Here is a 24,330-nt window from a genome sequence, read left to right as displayed (position 1 = left end):
GGGTCAGCTGCCTGTCTATACCTCACAGCTTCCAATCAGCGGGCCGCCGCCACGTGGCCCCCCCAGGCTCGCCACGGTGCACTCAACCTCGACAAAGGTGAATCTCAGCTAACATCCCCCAAATCTGCTGTCTTTATTGGACAGAGGAGCCTTAAGATGTCTAACTCCTTTCCTGAGCAACTCGTCTGATAAATTGCTCTTTTTGTCAGTGAACGCAGCATTTTTTTCCCGTGCTTCTTTATGGACAACATTGATCAGATGTTTTTGAGCTTTAAATACAACCATCCTGGGGCCACAGTCGCCTGATCCGAACGCTTGATTCGTAAGAAAAGCTGGACACTTTTAGATTAGAGAGAGATCCTAGTGCCGTTCAGCTGCTGCTGTGCTCCAAAACAAAGCTCATGGGACCCGTGTGTTCTCAGGGGTCTGGGTGAGCCTCAAGGGATGACAGAGGACCAAAACAGTGTTGGTGTCAGGTACCGTCTCCACGTCTGGGAGGTTGAAAAAGACTCGCGGGAAAGCAACGCCATGGAGCGGTTGCCACGGGAGAGAATTTTGTGTCTCCTAATGAGGTCACAGCATCGTTATGGGGACATAAAAGTGCGTTAGCAGCACGTAAATCATTTACAGGGTCGCAAAAAACTACAGATATTTCTATTTTAATTTAAAATCTTTGGAGAAGCAACACCGATGACTCAATCCTCTGCCGCCTGTCACGTAAGCGCGAGCTAAATACATATTATTCCTACAGTTTTGAACGCCTCGCCAAGCTAGCATGAGCGTGTATCCGCGCCGGCTCACGTTTCCTGACAAGCGCACCATGTTTCCAATTCCTACGATGTAAATCTTTCAGGCCGGCGAGGAGCGAGGATGGCAGGTAGGTACGCACGGGGACATTTGCATAATGGTCCGGCAGGACCATGCAAATCCATGTGATTCCCCACCAAACATCTGCAATGCAAGCAGGAGTTTAGTATGCATGAATTCCAGGGCGGGGGGGTGGGGAGGGGTGGTGGTGGAGGAAAATACGCCGATGACGGCTTTGAAGGATGCTGAGTCTGATCAATGGTATATATTTAAATGCCAAGCATACCTTCCTCTCCACCCATACATGTATAAATACCCCCCCTTTAATTTTACAGACGGATGGATGCAGATTCAAAATGCCTTTTAGCACCTAATGGGGGCGGTTGCTGTGGAGACGATGTTTTCAGCTTCTTTCCTAACAGAAATCCAGTTCTAATCAGCAACACTGTTTCCTAAGATTCATTACATTATTATATTATTATTTTCTTCTTTGGGGTCCAGAGGTGCCAAACTTGTCCCCCCGACTCGTGTAATCACTCCGCGGGCGATGATGCGCAGATGAAATCTCCGAGTACAAGGAAGTCGGAGCGAGACACTAAATTTCGTACGCGGGACTATAAACTCTGGCCGCACCCCGTGAGAACACAAATAGAAACTGCTGAGCGCTGCATCTGCATGTTTATGCTCTCATAAATAAGCGCACCTAATAAGCCCATCTGATGAGCACATAAATGCATACATGCACTCATAAATACAGGAACAGCAGAGATATACAGCAAGATTTGCATCTTTAAGCAATATTGGAGGGCCCACAGCAGATGTGGTTGGAAGTTTTACGGGTTCGCATCCGAGCTTTCCCAAACGTGAGCTGTCGGTGCTACGACGGCGCCGCTAGTTTGGCGGGAAAATGTACAGAATGTGTGCACGTAGGTATGTAAGGAATAAATGACCCAGTTCTGATATCCCTTTACTTATGGAGCGATGAATATATGCCCAACTGTAAATGTAGCCTCCAGCTGTATCGGCCCAATGATGGATTATATTAGATCTTAATTATTCATTAGCGTATCTACAGAGTCCGCTGGGTCGGGATAGAATTAATTGCAGCTTTTGTGGGTTTCAAACTCAGTTAATCGCTCAGTCCTGGACCTGGAATTATTCCACGTGGCCTTAAGACTGAAAACTGACTTCGTGGGTGGACGTTGAGTTCACATGTGAAGTTAAATCCTGCTAATATTCATCCTCCTTAACGGAACTAAGTAAAGCAGAGAGAAAAGAGAGACGTCTCAGTTTGAAGTTAAATGGCAAAGAAAGAGCTTAAATGGTTTTGATCCAACTCCAAACATTGACAATCAGCCATTAAACAGTCGGTTGTTTGGGGATTTTAAATGTTTTATTGCTTTAAAATAAGGGGGAAGAAAGGCCTGTTTTGGGTTCTTGATTAAATTTACAGTCAAATATCCAGGAAATTGGTTTTTATAACAATAATTACCCATTAATCTTGGAACGCTAATCACTTCAGAGGAGATTCTTTTAGTCGTGTATTTATTTCTTTTCCACCTTCTGAGGATTCCGAAGGCGTGCCGCTGTCCTGAGTGGGATCCGTGCTGGAGCTGTGGTCACATGGCAGCTGTTGTTCTGGGCGTCTCAGGGTCATCGCTCATTATGAAAGGGCGTCTTTAACGGCGCCACAGCGCCGTCACGCCGCCTTTAATGTTGTCCCGTCCACAAATGCAGGACGCGTGATCCAGGATGGGATATTTGTGGGATCAGAGATAAACACACAGCGTGTTTGTGCATTTGAATTGGAAAAAAAACCCCCAAAACGACAAACACTCAACAAATTGAAGTCTTTTTAACTTTCCACAGAGTTAAATGACTTGTTTAATAAAACAATTATTCATTTGCTCCCTCCAGTGATTGTTTTCTCTTTCACGCGGAATCCAATTTCACACTTTTTCTGCGTCTGTGTGCGCGATTGTGCGTGTGAACGTACAGTACACTCCCGTTATTGTTGTGCGGCTTCACGACGCCTCTTGCTCTCATTTGAGGCACAAATTGGCGTCTCGTCGGCCCTCTCTGCCTCTCAGGCTCACTCATCAAGCGCATTAGTATCAATATTGCACAGGGAATCAGCTGCATTCCGAGTTTGACCATGTCAAAGTCGGAATCCCTGATAGTCCCAGACCGCCAACCATCGTCCTGCCGATGTAGAGGCCTGGCGTCAGGATATTATCTAAATATAAACGAGTCAAATCCAGGTTTTATTTGTCAGAATTCTACCGAGACGAGCGTCCAGCGAAGCCTTAAATGAGCCGGTGATGTGTTGATGTGCTCCAGCACGCGCTCCATTCAACACAAATGACAGCGTGTTTGCGTTACCACGACGCACGCCGGCGCCGCTGTGCGTCGCCTTTACACCGTAGTCAGGATGACACGCGCCTCCGTCTCAGTTTACATACTCGTTTAAAGAGAACAAGCCTGGTGACGGTGCTGGCGCCCACGCGCGGCCTTAGGTTACACGCCGCGAGGACATTCAGCAACAATAGCCGCCGTAATTGTGTTGTGAAGTTTGTACGGCGGCCAAAGGTGGAGATAAAACGCCGCGGCCCCGTGGGAGGGCCACAAATCGCAACCCCAGCAACCGGCGCGTTCCCATGAAGGTTGTGAGCGATTCCCAGCGGGCGCCGTGGGATTCGCTCTGCCTACAGAAGCATTTACCGTCTCTACATTCAGGGCGTCTGTCAGAGCGCCGCGCGCCCGCCCACCCTTTCACCCTTTGTGTCCGTCTCCCTCCTCGCGTTCCCTTGACCTGCTCTCCAGGACGGGAGAAGAAAAAAGAGGACAGATTATCAGACACATGTTGGACGAGCGCCTTTGTGGTTGTGATGAAAGATGAACTGACCTTCAGCAACAGCCTCTTTTTCCCTTAAGACTCCTCCCACAATGCACCTATTATCGGGCGCCGCGCCTTTGTTGGGTGTCAGCGGGCGGGCGGCAGATGAAGGGTGGCTGAAACGTTGCGGGTGAAGACACAAAACACAGATGGCGAAGGCAGCGGGGGTAGGGGGGTTTGAAACGACCCCGATGGGCCGCCGCGGGCGTCGACGAGACGCCGCTTGTCCCGTACGGCCGCGCACGTTCAGGACGGGCCAGTCAGTGTTGATGGCCGGGACGGTTTGGGGCGAGCACGACCTCGATGAAGGTTTACCTGTGTGAATGAGGAGGGTGTGTGTGAAGCAAATCACAGAAATATGTGAAAACGTGTGTGTGTGTGTGTGTGTGTGTGTGTGTGTGTGTGTGTGTGTGTGTGTGTGTGTGTGTGTGTGTGCGCTTAGAGGATTAACAGCAGTTGCTCCTAAACAAAGAGACGGTGCCAAGGAGATCATTGGGCGTCTAATTAGGCAGGAGAAGACAAATAAAGAAAAGAGGTGATGGTTTAGGGAGAAGAGCGTCTCTCTGTTCATGAGGAGGTGTGTGATGCTGTCACACACTCACTCGTCCTTCCACCAGTGCTGCTCTCGCTGTCAGTAATTCACATTCCAAATGATGGAATGTGCCTAACATCCACTTTTTGGTTTGTTTTGCAGAGAGTCCGGCCGCCTGTGTGAATCCCTCAGCTGAACCCGAGCAGTTGAGGCCTCGGCTCTCCGGCCCGGCCGAAGTTCGGCCCCGCCCCGCCCTTCCCCGGCCCCTCCCACCTCCCGCCTGGAGCCAACATGGCCGCCGGCAGCGTCCATCACCTTTCCTTGCCGCTCCGGCTGCCCGTGACCTCTCTGCTGCTGTCCCTGCTGCTCACCGGGTCCTACGCCTTACGTGAGTATGAGCCCGCCGCCGTTTTGTGGTCAGTGTGTGTGTGTGTGGGGGGGGGGGGGACTTCACTGGACTGCTCAGCGCGCTTAAAGTCAAGCGCGGTTTCGTCCAATGTTGGCTTTTTTCTTAGTCAGCCATTTTAGAATGAAGGGGGGGGGCAGCAGTTTTCTAGAAGCATTTATGTTCCAGACTCACTTCTTCTCTGTAGAAGTCCCAACCCCCCCCCCCCGTTAAATTCTCTGGTGATGGAGAACATCAGCACTCTCTTATCCCATCCCATCAACTCCTGCTCAGGATTTGTTCTGCACCATTTCCCTGTTAAGATGAGCTCAGCACAGCTTTAGGAGCCCCGACAATGAGGAGGCTCTGCAGAGCGATACAAGGAGGAGGAGGAGGAGTGGGGAGAAGGGGGGGGAGGAGGAGGAGGGGAGGAGGGGGGAGGAAGAGGAGGAGGAGAGGAGAAGGAGGAGGAGGAGGAGGAGGGGGAGGAGGAGGAAGAGGAGGAGTGAGGAGGAGGAGAGGGGAGGAGGAGGAGGGGGAGGAGGAGGAGGAGGAGAGGGGAGGAGGAGGAGGAGGAGGGGAGGAGGAGGAGGAGGAAGAGGAGGAGGAGGAGGAAGGAAGAGAGGGGAGGGGGGAGGAAGGAGGAGAAGGGAGGAGGAGTGGGGAGGAGGAAGAGGAGGAGGAGAGAGGAGAAGAGAGGAGGAAGAGGAGGAGGAGAGGAGGAGGAGTGGGGAGGAGGAGAGGAGGAGGAGAGGAGGAGGAGGAGAGGAGGAGGAGGAGAGAGGAGGAGGAAGGAGGAAGAGGAGGAGTGGGGAGGAGGAAGAGGAGGAGGAGGAGGAGTGGGGAGGAGAGAGGAGAAGAGGGGAGGAAGAGGAGGAGTGAGGAGAGGAGAAGGAGGAACGAGGAGGGGGAGAGAGGAGAAGGGAGGAGGAGGAGGAGAGGGGAGGAAGAGGAAGAGGAGGAGGAGGAAGAGGGGGAGGAGTGAGGAGAAGGGAGCAGGAGGAGTGGGGAGAAGGGAGGAGGAGGAGTGGGGAGGAGGACTTTGTCCTCTGTGTGGTTCGGTTGATCCCGGGGCTCCAGCCCCCCCAGGGGCCCTGGTTCCTCTCCTGATCCTGGAGTCTTTCAGCTCAGCTGGCTGCAAACATCTGAAATTGCCGTCTGTGGGATGCAAACACTCGGCTTTGTTCTCGGCTTTGTTCTTGGCTTTGTTCTCGGCTTTGTTCTCGTCCTCGGATCGCTGTGTTTTGCGTTCCGCTCGCCGCCGCTACGTCAGGAGGGTTCACGCTGCTCTCCACGTGCAGGTGCTCAGCTCCCAAACGCAGAATTAGGAGGAGAACATGAGCGGTTCTGCTCAGCCGTCGCTGTTTCCACGTCTCTCTGGCTCGTTGCACCTCGCCACACACACACTTCACAACGCTCATTATCTCCTCTCTCTCCCGGATCGTCCGTCACACCTGCGCACTTAATCTCGCCACTCTCGCCAAAATGGCGCGTTGGTGTCATTACAAGGCGGTCCGACCGGGCGGAGGAGCCCGAGCGCGTCCACGGAGGAGAAAAGGCCCGGCTGGAAGCATGATGTCACCCCCCCCCCCCCCCTCTTATCTGCACGTACGCTCATAAATCAAAGCAGGAAGGAGACGTTTTTAATCAAAAGAGAAAAGAAAGACGCCTCAATAAATGCGGCCACCTGAGCTGTAATAATGCCGAGCTCCCAGGATGCATCTGTGCCTACATTTGCCTGCGTGCTTCTGTCAAACGCGCTGGGAAATGAACGTGCATGTGTAGGCGCCGCGGCGTGCTAACGGGCGCGGCGTGCTAACGGGTCAGTGCTGCTTGTTTATTTCAACCGTGGCTTCGATTCTTTCAGAAGCAACATTTAAGGCATCAGGACAACGTTCTCGTTGATGGAAAAGTTTGTCTCAGTGCCACAAAAACATCATTTCACCCCGTTTTTAATCAATCAACTCTGGCGTGGATCAGCCTGTGTAAAAACGCTCTAATCTTCAGAGAGGTTTATGGACGTCTGGTGTTTGTACCTTCTCCCGAAGTGAGGGAAACCAAATCCATGCCAACAGCAATCAAGCACATCTAAATGTTGCAAACGAGAGGAAAATTAGAGGGAAAATGCCTTCAAAAAAGCTTTTCGGGTCAATTTGGAACCAATCGCGTCCTTGGAAATCCAGGCCAGACAAGAAGTTTTTAGATTTCCGTTTGAAGCCCCTTTTTCTTCACCTCTGATGTGATAAATGCTACAACGCTTCAGAACGTTCCAGTTTTAGGTGATTTAGAAGAAATATTGGGACACTAGTTGACCAAATGATTCAAAACGAACCACCTAAATCTATACTTGGGAAGTTTTCTTCCTGCTAGTCTTTAAAAAGACATATTGGAGAAGAAGAAACTACCACTAAAGCATGACACCTCATCTTCACAGGAATAACATGAGTGGAATGTTATTACTAAAATAATTAGAAAGGCTTGAATATTAGCATAAATTGACGCCACTATTGAATCTTGTCATGTAGCATCCTGTCATACATCCTGTTTTGCTATGTCTGCACAAGCTAACGCCCTGTTTTTAATTTCAAACCTGGATTCTTTTTCCGGTTTCCCACCTTTCCGCCCATCCTTTCCTCCTCCATCAGCCTTTCCCAGTCCTCAGTAGTGGCACTCGTAGCAAAGTATTCCTGATAGTAATTGGCCGGTCCTCTCAGTGACGGGGTGAGGCTGTTCAATTATTCATATCCCTTTGAAGCCGCCAATTGGGAAAAAATGAAACGCCTTAGCGGAGCTGTTATTTTCTCGTCCGTGCTCCCTTCATCTGGCTTCCTCGCCGCTTATGCCTCCACTCGACTCTGTCTTCTCCCGTCTGCTTATCTCTCCTCGTCGCTACAGCTAATATGAGTCATTTTCTACGAAATTCAATTTTACATACGCTCGTCTGTGCGAGCTAATACGAGGGGAAGTTTGTTTTTAATTGATTTCATGTTGTTGCAGTGAGCTCTATTCTCCTGTTCCTCCTTGTTGGTTCAGCATTGATGCGACGTTAGCACGTTTTAGCTCAGCTAGCACGTTTTAGCTCAGCTAGCGCGTTGCGGGGCTGTTTTTTTGACACGTCACATCGCTCAGCGGACAATGTGTCCATCGCCACGGCGAGCCAATGAGGTCGACTGCGGCCTGTCATCAACACATGCATGAATACGGTTGAATCGTGGATTTTAAAAGCACGCTAACAATGGATCGGTGATTTTTCCCCCCCCATCAGTCTAAAATAACAGGATGTAGATGCGTTTGAGCCTGAATGTTCCAGCTGCACAGAACAAAAAGGGATGATGGAAGCTTGTGATTCGGCTAATACCTGGAATTATTTCAACACAGGAAAAAATAATAGGAATAATAGGAAATAAAGACTTTCCAGCAGGATTTGAAGCCTCGTTCACTTATTTTCCTGTCAAGAGAAAAGAGGCAGGACTGATTTGTATTCATTTCCTAATTCTCTTCTGTGGTTTTAGCACAACTTTTTCATGCCGTCTCCTTTATCGGATGATGAAATACTTTTCCGCGTCTTCTATAGTCATTTTGAAATGGGACGTACTCTTAAGCTCGACGTCTCCTGCTTCTCGGAGGCTTCGGTTCATTTCCAGTGGGAAGAAGGAGACGGAACGCCTCCCACTTTTCTCCTCCGCCGCTAACAATGGTTTCAGTGGGACCAATTTGCACAGATTATGAGTGTGCGACTCGTTTTAAAATGCAGCTTTGCTGTGACGGCGTGAGTTTGTCACCTCTGGGCACACTCCGAGACTCCTTTTATTCTGCTTTCCCACATCCTGTACACAGAATCCCCCATGAAGCGTGATGCCTGAGCTCCGCGTGCACGTTCAGAGCACAGCCGGTGCAGGCAGAGCGCTTTCTGATGCAAAGAAGGGCGTGTACGCAAATATTGGGTTTTCCTGGTCATACGTGGCGCTAACGCTTAAATTCCATAATTGGGCAGATGGGCAGAAATTCCGCAGGAAGTCATTCAACAATTCCGAGTCTTGTCTTGAGAGCCGCGGTTCAGATTTGGGACTGGAGGTTATTATTTGTTTTCAGGCTAATGTTGAAAAAAGAAAATTGAACTGTTAAGTCGGAGAGAGCGGCTAGCCCATCCGTCAAGGGCCACGTGGGTTTTGTTGCTCATTAAACTGACAACTGCTTCCCAGCCCAGCTTCTCCGGTTCAAATCCCAGTTAGCCTTCCGTCCTTCTCTTTTAATTGGTAAAGCAACTGTTCCATTAACCCTGGTGCCTGGACCACAGTGCTAAAGGTTACATATGAAATGAGACTTAACCTAAACGTGCCCTCAGAACCGTGAGATTAGCTTCCACCCTTTTATCCTCCAGCTAGCGCGCTGCTGTGTCGATGGCTGAGAGGTAAATATCACGTTTGGGAACTTTCCGAGAACAACTGGGAATTTTCCTCAAATCGCCACAATGGTGATACAAAATGTGAAATAAAACCGAGAAGCTTGGTTTCCATAGCGATGGCCACAATGCGTGGGGGGGGGGGTCGCACCGTGGACAGTGTGAGACAGACTGCCAGTGCTGAGCTGCTGCATCATCAATGACTTTAAATAATCCATCAGCCTCAGAAACTCCCCTTTACTGGCCACCCAATGGGACAGGAAATGAGGGGCAGCCGCCATAGGTGGCGTTAGCGTCCCCGAGTCTGCACACATCAAACTCCCTCATATTATTAGAGCCGTTGCTTCTATTAAGATCACTAAACTAAACTCCCGCAGCGTGCGCTGGGGATTATGGTCAGGAATTTAGCTGGAATGCATGATGTCGGCGTCCCCACGGTGACGGAAGTGCAAAGGTGTGTGTGTTGTTTGGTTGGTGAGTTGGAGTGGAATCCTGGCTAAGATTAGCTTCAGTAAATTAGCTTGAAGACTGATTACCGAGCTGACGCTGATATTTCTCTCTCCCACTTTGTAAACACCCCCCCCCCCAAAAAAAAGAGCGTCGGAGCGCCGAGTGTCTGCTGAGATAACGTGGCAGCGCGTGGGATGAGGGCACGCGAAATAAGTTAAACGCCATCTACGAAACGCCTTTGTCCCGGGCCCAGACACCAGGCAGGGACAGAAGTGGTCGGTGTCATCCGCCGTCGTGCATCTGCTCCTTTCAAAAGAGCTCCATGTGATGTGGATCGCACCTATTTCCCAGCGAGGCGGATAAGTGCCTTTTTTTTAGAATCCCCTGCCTTTCTCTGGACATTATGCCTCATTTTGTCCAGCACTTTACTAATTCAGAGGATAATGTCTCCCAGTTACGGCCCAGGAAGCTTTTTTTCCTCATCAATTACCGTATGAGTCATAAAGCGGGTCCCTTTATTCCCCTTAAAAAGCCCCCCCCCCACCAAACGACAACAGTAAAGTGCTATAATGGAGCCATTTTGTATTCCCACACCTGCCTCACTTCCTCTGCCGTGTTCTAATCACAGACCCGTGTACCCTGTCTTATCAGTGCTAACAGGAGTACTGGACACTAGCAGGTGGCTCTGTATTAGCTAAACAAGCGCCTGTTTGGACAGTGTGGGGTTTTTTTTCCTCTTCCTCCCCGCTTGGCGGTCATGTTTGCATGATCCTGTTCTATTCTTGGGGTCTTGTGAAGATAGCCGGGCCCCCGTCGCTGGTTATTTTAGCTCGGGCCACGTCCCCCTGCCAGGCGCACACAGACGGGGCCTGTGTGCTTATCTGGGCAGAGTTGGACCTCACTCTGTCGGGGATAATAAAGAGGGCCGTCGGTGGAAGGTTACTAATGGCCACAGTGGATGCAAAGTCTTTTCAATGTCATCTCATGTAACAGGACACCACATTTACTGGATGCGTGGGTAACTGGGGGCAGCAGGGACGGGCGCGTCACAGCAGAACGCCACCAAATCTCAGCCACCAACTCGCGTCATTCATTTCCACCGATACCCACTTAGACCGAGAGCTGATTCCCGCGAATTAGGATCATTTGGTTGTTTTGAAATATTGGTCCTACTGCTCGAAAAGTGATGCGACCACTGGCTAAAAGCATCATTTAAGAGTGAAATCAGACAGCACGGTGTGCACGGTCACGGATGGAACCTGTAATTCTCCAGCTTTATTTGATGACTGTGTGTAACTTCAGACACTCCTAAGTGGAGAGTGGGCAGTAGCCGTGGGTCCAGGGCACCTCTTTTACACCAGATTCTCTCTCTCTCCGTCTCTCTTTGTCTCTCTCTCGGACACTTTCATTTAAAAAGTAAAGCATTTATTTTTGGCTAAATTTCGTGGCTTCGAAAATGACACAAATCAAGATTTTAGTCTTGAAAACGTACTTGGGAGTGCGCTCTTTTACATTTAAAGGCTGGAACCACGATTTGATCCATTTAAAAGCTTCATATTTTTCTAAGGCGGTTTGGTTCAGGCAGCGGACCAGACCAGGAAGCTCTGGAGAGACGGGTGGAACCATTCTGTGTTTGTGGTGGCAGGTAAACCCTGCTAACCAAGCTAACGTCAATCCGTAGACGAGAGAGACGAGCTCTGTCTGGAGGAGATGGTTCCTCTCCAGTTCTTTCCTGGGGTTTGTATATCCTTCTGGGGACTCTACCCTACAAAACACTCCAGCTCCATCACTTCTTTCTTGGTTTGTCCTCCAACCGTCTGCAGGCGCCGTTGAGCACCAGGTAAATCCGCCATATGCTGAGAACATCGCAGGTCTTCCAGGAGGTGAACCTGAACCGAGGAGCCGGTGTGCACGATCGCGCTGAATCAGAGGAAACCAATCAAAGTCCTCTGGAAGCTCCGCCATCGTGCAGCACGGTCAAGCGCTTGTGTGGAGCTTCAAAGGGAGAAGCGGGCACGTACGGTGCCGCGAGGGAATATCGTCTTCGCCGGCCCAATCAAAAAGGCTTCCTGCTCGGAGCGGAGAAGCTGCTGAGCAGTGATGCCTTTGGATTTATTCTTTAATCCAATTAGCATTTTTAATGTCTCTGTGGCCGTGACAGACGTGGCCAGAGTTGTTCTAGTTTGGGGTTCGTCACCTTGCTTTTGTCAACACGGCGCCCGCGACCACGTTCCAAACGGTATGTGAGGGCTAGCGCACGTTTCTGAGGCCTACATTAAAGCAACAGCTTCAAGGGGAGAGTCTGTGTCAGAGGGGGACTCAGTGATGCCAAAGATTTGTTGGATGCAGGAATCATTAAAGTTTCCTTTAGCCACCAGACAGCCAGGAATCAATGTCCTCCATCATTAAAATGATTGGAGGCTCCACGACCCTTTAATACTTCTTATAAAAGTGGAAAGAGTTTCATCCCTGCCCTTTGGCTGATTCATCGAGCCCAGCGTGGCGTCTCTCAATATCCCGCACTCAGAACCATGTTTGATCATATATAATTCCATTCCACTTCCATGATGGGAGCAGACTGATTCAGAGCTCTTGCGCTGTGCACAGTGGGAATGACCTCATAAGCCCCGCCGCCGTTGCACCTCCAGAGCCGAACACCTCCGAGGAAAAAGGGGTATTAAAAAAAAATTGAGTGGAAACAGGAAAGGAGCAGGACGCTCCTGCAGGCAAGCCTGAGGAAGGTGGACGGCGTCTGATAGAGGCGGGCGGTGCCGGAACAGCTTTAGCGTTAGCTTTAGCGTTAGCTTTAGCGTTAGCTTTAGCTGGTGATGAAGTGCTGGGGAGGCCCCGACTGTGCGCGTCAGCACTCCTTCAAAATAAAAGCAGCGTGCTGGAGGCGGCAGGTTATCCAGGGGCTGTTCCAGGATAGTCGCGGGGGCCGGATGTGGCCCCGGGGGTGTGAGACGTCCCGGTCTGGTCTCTGCGTGAGTCATTGACTGACTTTACTGTAATATTTGCATCAGATCTGTTTGCACAGTTGCAACCAGGCCTCAGCGTAATCTGCTCGGTTCTCTCTGAAATTCCCACTCTCCGTCTCTCGTTATGTGATAATGAATGCAGGAGCTCTCCTTCATATGTGTTTAGCAGCGCCTGGGGACGGGTGTCGGCCCATGGTCCCTTAATTATTAATTTGGCTGTGCGCTGGCCGTTTGATCGTTCCTCCATACTGTATCTGTATGACTCAGATTTAACGAGGTCCTCAGGACTCTGCTGGGCTTTTTTCCCCCCTCACTTTCTTTTGCTTCCTGTTCGGCTTGTTGTCGGGAATGTCCCACGTGAAAGGTGGAAGCAAACGCCCGACTGCGCCAAAAATCTCGCCGATCTGACGTAGCGCGGCTCAAATCAAAGGATCCCGGAGACATCCGAGCGTCCAACTAAGACCCGGGTCGACACCAAAGGGTCGATTTCCCTCAAACACCAGAGATTTATGTGTTGTGCTGCTCTGCACTCCACTGTTCCCCGTGATTTGTTCCCAAATCGGTTGGATCCACATTCCAGGAAGGCATGTTTTCAACATTCCTTTGGTCTGAAGTCGAAGTTGTAAGTGATAATAAGGAGCGCGGTTGCGAAAGAGGAATCTTGGCCGGCGAATCCCAAACACCGCAGCGTGCGGCCCGGCCCAGTATTCCCAGCGCTTCAGAGCTTTTCCTGACAAATAAAAGCATCAGGTCCCGTCGATGAAGCAGATGTCTGGCGAATTCTCCGCTCGGCGCTGCTGCCCGAAGACGCGCTGTGGTCAGACCGGATCCCGTCAGTACGGCGGGCCTTCGGGATCTCTGCAGACGCTTGGACGTCTCCTCCTGCCGAGTCCTAATGTCCTCCTCTTTGTCTGTCCTCTCCCCAGTTCCACCACGGTTCACCAAAGTTCCCGTCGACCAAATCGGGGTCTCGGGGGGCGTGGTCTCATTTGTGTGCCAAGCGGCAGGCGACCCCAAGCCGAAAGTGAGCTGGAACAAGAAAGGCAAGAAGGTCAACTCCCAGCGCATAGAGGTGAGTTGTTTAACACATAAATACACGAAAAAGCAGCGATAATGGACAAAAAATGCATGTAAATGAGCCTTAAATTGGATTTTGGTGGAGATCCAGAGTAGATACAGTCACTCACGCACCCTCTTCGTGACCCTGCGAGGTTTCAGCAGGAACTCGGATCTGGTTCGTCTTCCCCACAGTCCCATTTGAGTTTGGACACTTTTCAGCACGGCCTGGCAACAAAGTCTTTTTCCTCGTCCCCCTCAGAGAGCTTTTGGAAAGGGTGTTTTTGTAGCTCTGCTCTCCCACAGCTTTCTGAGAAGGTTCAGCACAACTCCGTCTTTTCTTTAACCTCGGAGCAACGTGCAGCCCCACCTCATGGTCCAGTCGTCCAATTACTGAGAGCACACTCGTTACCCGTCCTCGTCCCCGTCCTCGTCCCCGTCCTCGTCCTCGCTGCGTCCGGCTGCTGCTGTCGCCTGCTTGACTCCGGTGCTCTGGTTGTTTTATAAACACGTCTGCACGTTATTGGGGAGGTTTTCAGTAAGTTTGTGGCAGACGTCCCAGATGGCGCCTCGAAACGTGCGTGATTGATGCTCAGTGTCTCTTAATTAAAAAGTTGCCGCCGTTGTGAGCGTCAGCGGCACGCAGGCAGCCCAAAGGCGACCGGGGTAAAAATAAAATAAAAAGCCAACATCAAGAGAAGGACAGCCGACGTGTCGGAGGAGGACGGAGTAAAAAGACAAGTTGTATTGGAACGTGCTCTTCTGCATACTAAGCGAGAAGCAAAGCCAGTGGCGTGAGCGGGGCCAGCTGATTGGATGCTTCCCTGCCTCCGTTTTGTAGAAAAAAATCCAAAAAAGGAATTGAAGAGGCTTCGATGCGTTTAGAAAAACTCTCGACAGCTGCTTTGATTGTGATCATGCCGCCACGCTCAGCGGCATTTTTAGCCTAATTAGCCCAGAGATGTACAGCAGGGAAGCAGCAGGGCTGCCGGAGACTTCCCACTTGTATCCGCGAGACCTCTGCGTCTGAGCGGCTTTCCGACGGAACGTCCTTTAAAATGGGAGCTTTGTTTGAGGCCGACAGTTTGAGGCGCTTCGTCTCAGATTAGCTCGGCAAAGCGACTGTCAGTGACCATCAATATCCAAGGTAAGGAGTTACTGGCTCAGGAATGCCGTCATTTATGTTCCGGCCGTCCTCCTCAGACTTCAGCCGGCTCCTCGTCGGAGGATATACGCCGGTAATTTGATTTGTAAGGTGCTCAAAACTCGTGGTGGTTTTTGAACGCAGCCACCGGCATCACGTCGCAGAGCTGAGGGACGCAAAGTTTCCACGGTTTCTAATGAAACTCCGGCCAAAATGGATTTTGATTAAGCGGAGCCATTAAAGTTAATGAGTTAATTCATCAGTAGGTGCAGGTTCTATCAGACACGCGGCATTGTTCTCGGCGTTTTACACATCAGGATCAGTTAGTCTAAATGAGATCTGATATGGAACACGGGCCGTGTTTTAAACACTGACTCCCATCATATAGATGGATGCTTTGCTGTTATTTAGTCAATAAATATCCACTACGAGTAAGGGCTGGTGGGGGTGGGGGGCTGGCAGGAACTGGGCCGAGGGTTCTTGGTTCAAGTCCCGGTGCGGACAAACCAATGGGAGGTGTTCTGGTAGCAGGAGGAGGTGCCAGAGCACTGCTGAGGTGCCCCTGAGCAAGGTACCGAGCCACAAATGCTCACATACCTCACCCATGTGCACCCTCCCTGTGACCCCAGGAGGGGTAAAGGGGTCAAACGAACCTATCTGATATATGATACACACACACCTTTTAGCTGTTGGAGCAACACTTGCTGTCTCTCCTACAGACCATCGAGTTCGACGAGGGCGCCGGCGCCGTGCTCAGAATCCAGCCGCTGCGGGCGCCGCGCGACGAGAACATCTACGAGTGTGTGGCCGAGAACGTGGAGGGCGAGATCACCGTCAATGCCAAGCTGTCCATCATCCGAGGTGAGTCCTGAGGAGCAGCGCTGAGGAGCAACCGGAGAGGAAATCTTTAACGTGGACGTGGTGGCGGTGCTGGCGCCCGGCCACGGAGCTGCTGCTGCGCTCCTTATTAACAAGGCGGCTTTTGCCTTTAATTGTTAATGAGACGTAGTTTCGATTCATTAGAATTGTTTCCCTTCCATATTGAACAAAATATCCACACATGCATATACGTGCATACATTATCATGATATGAACCAATTATATGAATGTAGCAAAAATAATCAATGGCGTGCATCCCATAACAGTAACCCTATTATGGGATGTAATGTAGGTCACATCAGTAGTGATACATAAAACAGATACATCAGACTGGCCACAATCGCTTTCTCAGTCTTTTGTGCAGCTAAATTAGAGTCTGCTTACAACAAATAGATGGAAGCTTGAACAATCCATCAATTTAATCAACTGTCATAGACCAGCTGCACCTCTATTTGTTCAGCACACACACACACACTGTGCACATGCAAACATAAGATCAGTGGTTGCCATAGGTGCAGGTTTAGTTTGAACACAGATGTCACCATTTTCAAAGCTGGTGGTCACACACTTCTTCTCTTTGCACCTGCTCCTGCCCTCGCACGCACGCACGTGCACTTTCTCTCTCTCTCTTTCTCTGTCGTCTCTTCTTTTCTCCCTTGCTGCCATCTGTCGTGTTTCCAGGGCTGGATGAAGCTGAGCTATTGCTGCCCGGCTGGCAGCGCTCGAGTGAGGCCTTCCTGGCTGACAGATCAGTGGGCGGTCAGGTAGAGGGAGAGGGAGAGGGAGAGGGAGAGGGAGAGGGAGAGGGAGAGGGAGAGGGAGAGGGAGAGGGAGAGGGACAGTACGAGGGGAGAGATGTTGGACCAGGGACTGGAAACCTGGTCCAACGTTCTGGGTTAGTAATTGTTAGCAACAACCTCCTCTGATTGATTGCCTCAGATGACCTCCAAAACTTGATATACGTTTCAAAGAATGCTACTTGCCAGTGCATCAGGATTTACTGACTGTTTTAGACCAGACACGCCAGCAAACCTTGGTTGAACCCAAACTCAACACAGACAAAATCTCATGTGTGGAACATTATTTAAAAAAAGACACATTTTTGGCGCTTTTGAGCTTTATGTCACTCTGATGTGTCTGGACTGTTGTCAGCTTCTCAGCTGCTGTCTGAATGTTAATTTTCACGGCGTAAATTTGCCTTTCATTCACGTCCTGCCTCGGCGTTTATCCCAGCTGTGATTGGCCAGAACTGTGAGGGTGTGTAAAAATCCCAAACGCTGTTTAAATTTGTCTTAATTGATGAGATTATTACAAAGTGGTCAGTGCACATTAGCATGCCAGATTATCCGTGCATCTCATTCCTGCGGTCAACTTTAATGAAATGTGCTTAGAGCAGGTTGGCGATGCATTCAGGGACCTTCCATCTCGTATTTTCCGAAACAAACACCCAGACACTGTGTGCAGTAATTTGGGGGACCTCATTTGGAGCAAAAAAAAAAGCAGGGTTCACCATCTGTTTTATGCGGAATATAAAACCACTGAAACAAGCTGAAACAACACACAGACACCATTATTTACTGCCCACAAGATGGAGAGGAAAATGTAAGGTCATGCAATTTTAACTCCTCTAGAGGTCCACTAGAGGCCAGCCAGTGGAAGGCAGCAGCTCTCCTGCTGAGGCCGATGGTGAGAGGAGAGAGTGATGAAAGCGATGGGGCGAGCTGAGCAGAGGGCAGCGTGGTTTCTTTGTTTTGTAGTGTTAATGAGGGGCGCCACATTAAACCATTACTGCACAGAAAGAGTAGGTAGGCATATAGAAAATGGAGCATCTAGGTGATTAAATATATGCTGAACAATGTAAAAATGTGAATTTGGGGGGGTGGGGGGCATTTGGTAATGGAGTGGGAGTGGATGAAAAGCCACCAATAGAACAAGGTGAAAGTGGAGCAGAGGAGGGGGAAGATGGATGAAGGATGTGGAAACCAAAAATTGGCCAAAGATGAAACATACGGTTCAGGCGTGGAATAGGTGAGGAGGACAATACAAGAACATGGGTTGTTGGAACAGTGGCAAAGGATTGTGGGATATGGGACAAGGCACGAGGGACACATCCAGCATAGACAGAGGAGTTGGGCTCTGGGACCTGGAGAGGAAGAAAATGGGTCGGAAAGATGGTTGACTTGGCCGGAAAGCCCTGACACACACACACACACATGCAGAGAGAGGGGGGGTGGCTCCACGTGCACGAGCTCCATTGACTGCACCTTAAAAATGGTGAACAAAGCCAAGTGACCCTGACATGCAGAAGCATTATACAAATGAGGTCTGCACACCGGAGCGACGCCGTCTTTGCCCGACTCGTCTGCCCTGACGGACGGAGGAGTGCGTCCTGGGTTTGGAATAGTATGGAACACAACATGGCACTCACACACGTGCACGCACGTGGATACTCTGCCCTGCTAGCGTTGATGCCTGCTGAAACACAGCCCAGGAACAGGATCAGGCAGGAACACAACCACCTCTTGTCAGATCCAATGCATATACAATCGAGCGCGCTCTTCCAGTCACGCACGCAAAGCTTGAAAGGTGTAAATACTTGTAGTAATAAAGGGGATTTATTCAGACAAAACATGACAGACAGACCGAATTTAAACTCCATCTGTTCCGTGACAGCGACCCAACGCCACTTTCTCCTTTGTTGTCTTTGCTGTGCATTGGTGCACGGGCGCGTGCACGTTCGTGGCAGGGTGCATTACGTGCCGACTGTGACACCTCCTTGGCTGGTGCTTCGCAGCCTCAGCTGAATACCTAAGATGGGGGCCATCTGGCTCCGGCAGCACTTTCACACAGTCCTCTGGGAGTCCTTGGACAGGGAGCCACTCTGGAGATCTGTCTGGGTTTGGGGGGGTTCTGTTGTGGCTCTTTTTCATTGTTGTTTTTCATCCTGTGAGTGTGTTCAGGATCTTCCTCTTTTTGACAAACAAATGGTGTCAGTGGGAAGGCAGAGTTGCCACTGGGATGCTGTCAGCTCACGCTGCTGCGAGGAGATGGCGGGGCATTATCTTGCTTTGTGTGCACGTCTATCACGCTCCTGTAGTCTTCAGCCCTGTGATTACTGCTGCTGATAAATTCTCCCTCGAGGCCTCCTAAAGAGAGAAAAAAGGGATATTTTGATGACAGAGGTTGGAACTATAATATCTGTCTGCGGCAGGATTTCCATCAGACATAAGGCGACACGTTAGGGAAGCAAAATATCGCAAAGTCTCAAAGTTCCGGAGCTTCCATTAAGTCTGGAATTATGTTGTTGGGCTGGAAAAGCTTTACCTGTTGCCTGGCTTTATTTCACATATCTTTATTGCCATTCTGATCAGGGCTCTCCACCGATAGCGTTCAATATTGGTTTGGAGGCGGCAGCGATGAGCGTTTTGGATCAGATCCACCCCGCCTCTTAGATTCTGCCGGTTTTCTCCGGCCATTCCGAACCAAGCGGAACTGGTGAAACTCAGCCTTCCTCTCTGCTCCGTTCCTCCGCCTCCCCCCGCTCATGTTCCTCCGCCTGTGCCAAGTTGCTCGTCTGGATTCCATCCACGGCACTTTTTCCGTTGCCAATATTTAAGCGGTTTATCTCTTTAGTTTTTTATCCCGCCGCTCATATTTAAGAACCGCGCGCGGCCTTAGCTGTGGCTGGATTGCGCCTGCTGTTGCCTGGTCTGTGAAACCCACCTCAGGAAGGTGGAAGAAAGCTCTCGTGTCTGTACTTCAGCTCTTTTGTTGTTTGAAATGCACTTTATTTCCTTTGCTGATTTTTAAGCATACTGTAAATTCAGGTTGGAAGGTGCAGCTAACATCACCTGGGAGGGGGGGGGTGGGGGGGGGGGGTGGATGATGTGCGCCTGCGGTACTGTTTGATCAGGCTGTCTGCTAATTGGCTACACTCGTGCGGAGGGGGAGGTAATGGTGAATTTTAATGGGATTCTGGGTCGTGATACCTGCAGAGAGTGAGGAGATCAAGCCCGGCAAATTCGGTGTATAAGATGAGGAGCGCTGGGGGGGCTGTTGGTTAGCGCTATGATGTGATGGGGGTGGGAGCACCTGTGAGTTGGAAGGAGAGCAGGAGTGAAAGTTGAAAGGATATGGACCAATGGAGCGGTTGCCCGATGGCCATGCCTCCAGACGCCTCCTGCCACCTGTTGTGGGTCCTCTCACGCACTGTCCGTTATGTCCAAACTGTCTCGTCTCTCGGTTGTTCTCTCTCTTTGCGCTCTATCCATTTTTTTTATTGAAGCCTTGCGTATGAAGTGCCCTGGAGAAATCTGATAATAATGTGTCGGGGTTGAATATATTTGGTCTTCGGCTGGACAAATGATCTTAATTAGAGTTCAGTTTCATTTGTGGTCTCCAGTAATGACAAATCAACAATAGCAGGAAAGTGAAAATTGCTTCCCCACAAGCCATTTCTTTGTCACACTCTGTAATCTCTCTGCATCTGAAATCAAGCATCTTGCTGTGAAGAATTATTTCCATATTCATGCAGCTCTAAAACGCGTTTGCACTGATTCGGCATCAGCTCTGATCCTCTCTGCTTTTATTAAGCAGTTAGGAAAAGAAAGAGAATGCGGATTGAGGAGTGTTTTTGTTGCCATAAGATTTGGAAGCTATTCATTTCCTCGGTGCGTGTGCATCCGTGCCTAATGAGCAAGCTCAGAAATATGCGCACGGAGTTTTGGAACGCTCCCCGAGGGCTGGATCATGACCCTTTCGTGCTGCGGGGCCTCCCAAAACTGCATTTTTCTCCCAACTTTTCGAGAAAAGGGGAGCACAAAAATTCTTTGGGCTGAAAGTCAGTTTGTAGATTTCCATTTTTCCTTTTCAGCCCTTGTTTTGTTTGTGGTCACTTCCTTCCCCCTCTGTCTTTTCTCTTTGTAGTGCTAATGTTGCGCTGTTGCGGTGTAAAAGGCTTGAATACTTATTTCAGTGTGTTTATTTTAGAGGTAGAGGTGAATTCAGGTCAGGCTGGATGAAAAATTTATAGGAGACATGAGAGCAAGTAAGAGTTAGTTTACTGTGTGTGTGAGAGAGAGATCGAACGAGAGAGACAGGCGGGCAGGCAGGCAGGCAGGCAGGCAGGCAGGCAGGCAGACAGATAGACAGGCAGGCAGGTAGACAGGTAGACAGACAGAGAGACAGACAGACAGACAGAGAGACAGACAGACAGACAGACAGCTTGGCAGTAGCAGCAGCAGATCTGGCTGTTCTCCCTCTTCCTTTCAGCCAGCCTCTGAGATGACCTTTGACCTCTCCCACGCCTCTCACACATGCACAACAAAGAGCAAGAAAGTTACAGGGGAGAAAAAGCTGAAAAGAACAGCCGAGAGGTATAAGTTATGCACAAGAAGGAACGGTTTTGACTTGCTCCAGGAGAACTGGCTGAGCTCCATGCGCCGCCTTTGTTGCACTTTAAAAAAGTTAGCTCAGGGTTAAAAGGACTCGGACCTGAGTGCTCGATGTTATCGGGGCTCGACTGCTCGCCTGGACAGCCCTGGAGGCTCACACTCGTCTGCCGACCGGAGGACGGCGTCCTCAAATGACACCAGCACAAATGCGGAGGAAAGAGAGAGTGTAGCCGGGCAAAGCCCCGGGTTCGCCCACTCCGAGCTTATGCCCCTCTGTTGTTGCCACATGCTTATCTCTGGTTTGTTCTGGGTCCGCTGTCGTTCCCCAGCAGCCCTCGCGACCCCCTCCCAGTAAATAATACATGTGTTTATAGTGGTGCTTCCACCGTGGAGCTCACCTGCTCTGAGAGCACTTGCTCCGTCCTGCGTGCACACCTGTGAGAGGCTCCTCACGCACTCCCTGCACCCTCTTTCATTTCTTTCCACCCACGGATGATTGAGTGTCGGATCTTCCTCTGACTGTTCAGGCTGTCGGTTTTGTGGAGGAGAGTTTCGTATTGTTGGTCGAGATGTTCTGCTCTGTGATGGCGCTCATGAAGTGCCCGGCTCAAATTCCACGGACGTTATTGGCGTTGAAGGGCGCAAACAACAAATCAATAGGTTGGGTTTGACCAGGAAGCGGCCCCTTTGTTGTTGTTTTTCTCACAAATATTTCACCTCTCTGCTTTGTGAAGATATTTCTTCGATGGAATCGTAGCCAGGCCAAATCACGTTGCCTTTCTGGCCCCATCTTCCCCCATTTGTGGAGGAAAAAAGGGTTTCACTGCCTCAAAAGGGAGAGTTCACGACCTTTGAGCTCGGAGCGCGATGAGCGATTGTGATTGTGGGATGAAAACACTTCGAGCGGCGGGGGCAGACAAAGGGAGGGAAGAGGGGATGCATGGGGAGCGGGGAGAAATGGATGGTGTCGGCCTCCGCGCAGGGGTTCCCGCCATCTTGTTTTAGTTCCCTCGTGAACCTTTGGACAAACATCTGACCCCAGCCTCCAACGTGAGGAGAAGTGGAGATAAAGGCGGCGCGTCCTGTAACCGGCCCGAAGACGCGGCAGAAGGTGATGAAATCGTCAGCGCTGGTATCAGCGGCCGCGCTGGAATCCAACGGTCCCGGAGAAATGAGATTTGGGAGACAGGCGCTTCCAGTGGAATGACCTTTGGAGTGGTCCAGCTCATGCATAAAGAAAAGCGAGGGGGATGTGACCTGGACCAGCGGCGTCATGAATATACATGAGCCCAGCAGCCCAGGCGACTGAAGTTGCACGAGGCAGAGGTCGCGCTGGGGCCCTGCGGGATTGGCTGAGCCGATAAGTGGGACCTGCAGGCTCCCTTCGCAGCCTGGGTGGCAGCGTTTCTGCTGGGTCGGGACTCACAGGTGAATGGATTTGTCTGATGGAAGGATGGAGCCCAGGTCAGATCCATGGGTATAAATCATTAGCTTAGCCACAAAGGTCATTACTGTTATTTTTTGATTAATCTTGGTCCAGTTTGAATCACACATTTATTTCCAGTGTGACCAGTTGTGGAGATCCCAGGTTTCCATGGCGGAGGCTCGTCTCCCACCATGCTGGGTGGCATGGGAATATACCCTCGCATGTCGGGGAGTGACAAATTCTATAAATAAAGCGCGAACATGGCCGTATTTAGCGACGCACGCCAATAGATGTATTTATCAGAGGCAAACAGTGAGAGGGAGAGAAGAAAGGAAATGGCCGTCTGAAGGAATCCGCCGAGGGGACGCTGTCCAGGCCCTCCTGGTGATTACAGGACTTGTCTTCTGGAGTGCCGCCCGGATTCAACTGGCTCTCCCAACAGCTGTTCATATTTTAGGAACATCGTGGTCCTTGACTGTTAAAGGCAAGAGCAGGTCCAGTGGCGCTCCGGATCCAGTCTTTCTGTCCTACCCAGAGCGCCCTGTGTCCCCCGCCCCCCAAAGACAAGCAGAGCACACAGCTGGTTTATTTCTGTGAGCGGGGGTGTCATTAGCCTCCACTCTTCTTTGGCTCTGATCTCCTACTGTGGCCAGATTTCCACATAATCCACCTTCCCGGCGGTCCTGAACTGCTGTTGCCGCGGTAAAGACGGCGCTTGCTCATCATAACGCCACGCCAAAATACAATCGTCCAATTACTTCAGCCGTCACACGTGCTAAATTGTAGCTTTGCCGATGAGAAATGGCTCCAGACCCGCCGCCACCGGCCTAATTGCCCCCCTCAGTGGAGTTCTTAAAGATAGCTGTCTGAGGGAGATTAGGTCCTCCTCTGCCAAAGAATGACTTTAATTTCATGGCATCACAAGTCCACGCCCATCTTACGCACACGGCGTGTTTACAGGTGCGTGCAGGCGCGTGCACGTGCACACTTGGAGATACACAGCGACATGCTCAGGAGCAGCCATCACTAAACCAGTCTTGACTGGTTGACGTTTCTCCGCGGAGAGGCACTTCCTTTAATGGCTTCAGCCTCATCCCTTGTCTCCCCTGGTGTTCGCCTGTCTTACCACAGATGCCTCGGGAGCCTGACAGGAAGTGGAGAGACGGGAGAGTTTCACTCCGATGGATTAAGAGATTTTCTTTCTTTTTAAGTTGTTTTTTTCCTTCCCCCCTTCTACCTTTTCTCCCAGGCAGGGGATCCTTGCTGTCCCAGATAATTACCTCTCCCGCTCGCCTGTGTTGTGCCATCACGGCGGCTCGTCGTCACACAGCCGGCGCAGCTTCCTTTTTCATTTTTAATGAAAGCAGTAGAACTGTCGGAGGCAGCGAACGTTCCCGCACAGTCTAATATTTAATCCCAATTTAAAGAAGAAGTAGATCTCTGCCCTTTTCTCCGTATTTTACCTTTCTGGGCCTCGTGCTCTCCATAAAAGCCCGTTTGTTCCTGTCCCCAACTCTAATGGTCAGGAAATTGTACCCTAATCCTGTACCACCAGTTTGAGGGTTAAAAATTGCCTCCTGCCAACTTCTTCCTAGAGTTGTGTTGGTATTTGAGTGGAGTTTTTGTTCTGATTCTTTTGGCTATGGGGAGTGAGGATCTGTGGCGGATGCTGCCATTTGTTCTTAAAAATATCCTGTTCTTGGCCGCCATCATTATCTTTCTTTAGCAAAAAAAAAAAGAAGGAAAAACTGCTTGCTTGCAGTTTTTTTTTTTTTAAATCTGCGAAACACATAAATCCATCCAGAATTAGATTGCAGCTTGCCTCTCGCGAACCCACAAACTAATATCCTGGCACAATAAGTAATCAGCCTCCAATCGTTCCTGTTTCTTGTTTCCTCCAGTCCAGCATGGGGTCCGCAATTCCCATCCCTCGGCTTGTAGTTGGAAGATTCTGATGTAAATGTGGTTTCTGATGGCTCGCT

At 50.3% G+C, this 24,330-nt stretch overlaps 1 protein-coding gene across 1 annotated transcript in view; it reads left to right on the top strand.

Moving 5' to 3' along the window:
• Nucleotides 1–24,330, top strand: part of ptprsa (protein tyrosine phosphatase receptor type Sa) — a 151,383-nt gene that overhangs the window by 57,314 nt on the left and 69,739 nt on the right. Inside the window, 3 exon segments of the mRNA XM_057039508.1 lie at nucleotides 4,398–4,623; nucleotides 13,377–13,522; nucleotides 15,370–15,511. Of these exon segments, the coding sequence (XP_056895488.1) occupies nucleotides 4,527–4,623; nucleotides 13,377–13,522; nucleotides 15,370–15,511 (385 nt within the window). The 5' untranslated portion in view covers nucleotides 4,398–4,526.

Source organism: Takifugu flavidus, chromosome 7, assembly GCF_003711565.1.
Source record: "Takifugu flavidus isolate HTHZ2018 chromosome 7, ASM371156v2, whole genome shotgun sequence".
NCBI classification, from domain to species: domain Eukaryota; kingdom Metazoa; phylum Chordata; class Actinopteri; order Tetraodontiformes; family Tetraodontidae; genus Takifugu; species Takifugu flavidus.
This window is presented reverse-complemented; position numbering and strand designations above follow the sequence as displayed.